Source organism: Entelurus aequoreus, linkage group LG21 (genome assembly GCF_033978785.1).
Source record: "Entelurus aequoreus isolate RoL-2023_Sb linkage group LG21, RoL_Eaeq_v1.1, whole genome shotgun sequence".
NCBI classification, from domain to species: Eukaryota; Metazoa; Chordata; class Actinopteri; order Syngnathiformes; family Syngnathidae; genus Entelurus; species Entelurus aequoreus.
The window spans coordinates 6,901,901-6,907,310 of NC_084751.1; the positions used below are offsets into that span (position 1 = coordinate 6,901,901).

The 5,410-nt window shown below is 44.7% G+C and overlaps 1 protein-coding gene across 1 annotated transcript; it reads right to left on the reverse strand.

The window, feature by feature from the left end:
- LOC133638986 (C-X-C chemokine receptor type 4-like) lies at positions 1–666 on the reverse strand. Its single transcript, XM_062032040.1, has one exon. It carries the CDS (start codon positions 664–666, stop codon positions 1–3), a length of 666 nt encoding a protein of 221 aa, XP_061888024.1.
- Positions 667–5,410: the final 4,744 nt, after the last annotated feature.

The window sequence follows — 5,410 nt, forward strand, 5'->3', positions numbered from 1 at the left end:
TCAGTATAGGGAGAGTCCGAAGACGGCGGTGACCGCTCCGTCGGCGGCCATTTTCCCTTTGGCGCCAGTCAGCATGCCGCAGTAGGCGTCGCCGCCCGAGCCCGACACGCCGGAGAACAAGACCTCGGGCAGGCTGAGGAGCGCCGCCACCAGCCACACCCCCGCCGCCACCATCTTCCCGCCCACCAGCATCCGAGAATGCAGACGCAGCTTGTCCTGCGGCCGGGCGACGGCCACGTAGCGATCCACGCTCACGCACGCCAGCTGCAGCAGGCCGCTGTACGTGTTGACGGCGTAGCAGGCGCGCACCGCCTTGCACGCCGCCGCCGAGAAGACCCAGCCCAGGTGGGCATCCACCACCTGCAGCGGCAGCGTGAGCAGCAGCAGCACGTCGGCCAGCGCCAGCTGCGACAGGAAGATGTCCGTCGTGCGGCGCAGGCGGCGCTGCGCCGCCAACGTCGCCATCACCGCCGCGTTTCCCGCCATGCCTAAAAGGAAGATGGCGGCCAACAGACACGTCTGGAACAACTTGATGGTCCGCTCGTGTTCGCCCGCCTCGCACCAGTCCTCGTCGTCCTCGCCCTCGTCCTCCTCGCCGCTACCAAGCCACGCCTCCAGGTAGTCCTCTGCACCCAGCTCGTACACGTCCACAAGCTCCTCCCCCATGACACGCTCCGTCCTCTGCACCACCGCCTTCAAAAGGTGGAGACCAAGGGTGGAGTCAAGAGTTGCAGTCAATAGGTGGAGGCGATAGGTGGAGGCGCAAGGTGGAGGCGAATGGTGGAGTCAAAAGGTGGAGGCAAAAGGTGCAGTCAAAAGGTGGAGGCGATAGGTGAAGGCAAAAGGTGCAGTCAAAAGGTGGAGGCGATAGGTGGAGGCGCAAGGTGGAGGCGAATGGTGGAGTCAAAAGGTGGAGGCAATAGGTGGAGGCAAAAGGTGGAGGCGAAAAGTGGAGGCGATAGGTGGAGGCAAAAGGTGCAGTCAGAAGTTAGAGGCGATAGGTGGAGGCAAAAGGTGGAGGCGATAGGTGGAGGCAAAAAGTAGAGGCGATAGGTGGAGGCAAAAGGTGCAGTCAAAAGGTGGAGGCGATAGGTGAAGGCAAAAGGTGCAGTCAAAAGGTGCAGTCAAAATGTGGAGGCAATAGGTGTAGGCGATAGGTGGAGGCGCAAGGTGGAGGCGAATGGTGGAGTCAAAAGGTGGAGGCGAAAAGTGGAGTCAATAGGTGCAGGCAAAATGTGCAGTCAAAATGTGGAGGCAATAGGTGGAGGTGAATGGTGGAGGCAAAAGGTGCAGTCAAAAGGTGGAGGCGATAGGTGAAGGCAAAAGGTGCAGGCAAACGGTGGAGGTGCAAGGTGGAGGCGAATGGTGGAGTCAATAAGTGGAAGCAAAAGGTGGAGTCAAAAGGTGGAGGCAATAGGTGGAGGCGAATGGTGGAGTCAATAGGTGCAGGCAAAAGGTGCAGTCAAAAGGTGGAGGCGATAGGTGGAGGCGCAAGGTGGAGGCGCAAGGTGGAGTCAATAGGTTGAGGTGAATGGTGGAGGCGAATGGTGCAGGCAAAAGGTGCAGGCAAAAGGTGGAGGTGACAGGTGGAGGCGAATGGTGGAGTCAAAAGGTGGAGGCAATAGGTGGAGGCAAAAGGTGGAGGCGAAAAGTGGAGTCAATAGGTGCAGGCAAAATGTGCAGTCAAAATGTGGAGGCAATAGGTGGAGGCGAATAGTGGAGGCAAAAGGTGCAGTCAAAAGGTAGAGGCGATAGGTGGAACCAAAAGGTGCAGTCAAAAGGTGGAGGCGATAGGTGAAGGCAAAAGGTTCAGGCAAAAGGTGGAGGAGAATGGTGGAGTCAATAAGTGGAAGCAAAAGGTGGAGTCAAAAGGTGGAGGCAATAGGTGGAGGCGCAAGGTGGAGGCGAATGGTGGAGTCAATAGGTGCAGGAAAAAGGTGGAGGCGATAGGTGGAGGCGCAAGGTGGAGGCGAATGGTGGAGTCAATAGGTGGAGGTGAATGGTGGAGGCGAATGGTGCAGGCAAAAGGTGCAGGCAAAAGGTGGAGGTGACAGGTGGAGGCGAATGGTGTAGTCAAAAGGTGGAGGCAATAGGTGTAGGCAAAAGGTGGAGGCGAAAAGTGGAGTCAATAGGTGCAGGCAAAATGTGCAGTCAAAATGTGGAGGCAATAGGTGGAGGCGAATGGTGGAGGCAAAAGGTGCAGTCAAAAGGTAGAGGCGATAGGTGGAACCAAAAGGTGCAGTCAAAAGGTGGAGGCGATAGGTGAAGGCAAAAGGTGGAGGCAAAAGGTGGAGGCGAATGGTGGAGTCAATAAGTGGAAGCAAAAGGTGGAGTCAAAAGGTGGAGGCAATAGGTGGAGGCGAATGGTGGAGTCAATAGGTGCAGGAAAAAGGTGGAGGTGATAGGAGGAGGCGCAAGGTGGAGGCGAATGGTGGAGTCAATAGGTGGAGGTGAATGGTGGAGGCGAATGGTGCAGGCAAAAGGTGCAGGCAAAAGGTGGAGGCGATAGGTGGAGGCGCAAGGTGGAGGCAAAAGGTGGAGGTGAATGGTGGAGGCAAAAGGTGGAGTCAATAGGAGGAGGCGAATGGTGGAGTCAAGAGGTGGAGGTAATAAGTGCAGTCTAAAGGGGGAGTCAAGTTATATAAAAGTGTTCAAAAGGTGGAGGCGAATGGTGGAGGTAAAAGGTGCAGTGAAAAGGTGGAGGCAATAGGTGGAGGCGAAAGGTGGAGGCAAATGGTGGAGTCAAACGGTAGAGGCGAATGGTGGAGGCAAAAGGTGCAGTCAAATGGTGGAGTCAAAAGGTGGAGGCAAAAGGTGCAGTCAATAGGTGGAGGCAATAGGTGGAGGCGAATGGTGGAGGCTAATGGTGGAGGCAAGAGGTGGAAGTAATAGGTGCAGTCTAAAGGTGGAGTCAAGTTATATAAAAGTGTTCAAAAGGTGGAGGCAATAGGTGGAGGCGAATGGTGGAGTCAATAGGTGGAGGTAAAAGGTGGAGGCGAATGGTGGAGGCAAAAGGTGGACGGCGTGGCGAAGTTGGTAGAGTGGCTGTGCCAGCAATCGGAGTGTTGCTGGTTACTGGGGTTCAATCCCCACCTTCTACCTTCCTAGTCACGTCCGTTGTGTCCTTGGGCAAGACACTTCACCCTTTGCCTCTGATGGCTGCTGGTTAGGGCCTTGCATGGCAGCTCCCTCCATCAGTGTGTGAATGTGTGTGTGAATGGGTGAATGTGGAAATAGTCTCAAAGCGCTTTGAGTACCTTGAAGGTAGAAAAGCGCTATACAAGTATAACCCATTTATCATTTATTTAAGTAATAGTTGCAGTCTAAAGGTGGAGTAAAGTTATATAAAAGTGTTCAAAAGGTGGGATCAATAGGTGGAGTAAAAAGGTGGAGACACGTTAGATAAAAGTGTTCAAAAGGCGAAGTAAAAGGTGGAGTAAAGTGGGATAAAAGTAGACAAAAAATGTGGAGTAAAGTAGGAAAAAAATTAAGTAAAAAGGTGGTGTGAAGTGGGATAAACGTGGCTTAAAAAAGTCAAATAAAGTGGGATAAAAGTGTTGAAAAGGTGGAGTAAAAGTGGAGTGAAATGGTGAAGTAAAGTGGGATAAATGTGGGGTAAAAAGGTGGAGTAAAGTGGGGAAAAGGTGTGGTAAAAGGGGATCAAAGTGGAGTAAAGAGGTGCAGCAAAGTGGAGTTAAGTACGGAAAAGGTGGAGTAAAGTTTGATAAAAGTGTTCAAAAAGTGGGATACAAGTGGAGTAAAAAGGTGGCGTAAAGTACAATAAAAGTGGAGTAAAAAGTGGGATAAAAGTGTTCAAAAGGCAGAGTAAAAAGTGGAGTAAAGTGGGATAAAAGTGGAGGAAAAAAGTGGAGTAAAAAGGTGGTGTGAAGTGGGATAAAAGTGTTGAAAAGGTTAAGTAAAAAGGGGTAAAAAAAAAGTGGTGTGAAGGGTGGACTGAAGTGGGATACAAGTGGAGTAAAAATGTGGTGTAAAGTGGGATAAAATTGGAGTAAAGAGGGAAAAAGTGGAGTAAAAAGGTGGAGTAAAGTGAAATAAAAGTGGGCTAAAAAGGTGAAATAAAGGATGGAGTAAAATGGAGTAAAGCTGATTAAAATGGAAAGTTAAAGTGCGATAAAAGTGGAGTAAAAATGTGGTGTAAAGTGGGATAAAATTGGAGTAAAGAGGGGAAAAATGGAGTAAAAAGGTGGAGTAAAGTGAAATAAAAGTGGGCTAAAAAGGTGAAATAAAGGATGGAGTAAAACTGATTAAAATGGAAAGTTAAAGTGTGATAAAAGTGGAGTCGAAGTGAAGGAAACAGTGCAGTAAAAAGGGTATAACTATTGAGTAAAGTGGAATAAAATGGGTATAAAAGTGGAGTAAAGTGGTATGAAAATAGAGTACAGTGGTTTACAAGTTAAGTGTAAAAAAGAAGAAGTATAAAGTGTACCATTAAGTGTATCAAATAAAGTGTAAATAATGAAGGGTATAAAATAAAACGTATAAAATAAAGTGTGTACAATGAAGTGTATACAATGAAGTGTAGTATAAAGTGTATAACGTGAAGTGTTTCATATAAAGTGTGTTAAATCAAGGGTAGTATAAAGTGTATAAAATGAAGTGTATAGTATAATGTGTGTAAGATAACGTGTAGTATCAAGTTTATAAAATAAATTGTATTTAATGTATAAAAGAGAGTGTATAAAATGAGGTGTATAAAAGAGAGTGTATAAAATGAGGTGTATAAAAGAGAGTGTATAAAATGAGGTGTATAAAAGAGAGTGTATAAAATGAGGTGTATAAAAGAGTGTAGTGTGTGTGCATCACCTGATCAGGAGGATGTTGCAGAAATGTGCAGAAAACCTTGACGAGTTTTTGAACTCATGAAGTCTTTCAGCCAATCAGAACACGTCTCTGCATCTACACCTTTTTCTCACCCCAGCTCACTACCTACATATACACTACATATATATATATATATATATATATATATATATATATATATATATATATATATATATATATATATATATATATATATATATATATATATATATATATATATATATATATATATATATATATATATATATACATATATATACATACTGTACATTTATATACATATATATATACTGTATATTTATATACATATATATATATATACATATATATATATATATATATATATATATATATATATATATATATATATATATATATTGTATATATATATACATATGTATATACATATATCTATGTATATGTATATTTATATATATATATATATATATATATATATATATATATATATATATATATATATATATATATATATATATATATATATGTATATATATATATATATATATATATATATATATATATATATATATATATATATATATGTATA

Excerpts from the sequence above, each read along its gene's own strand:
- LOC133638986 (XM_062032040.1), bottom strand. The coding sequence starts at position 666 with ATGGGGGAGGAGCTTGTGGACGTGTACGAGCTGGGTGCAGAGGACTAC.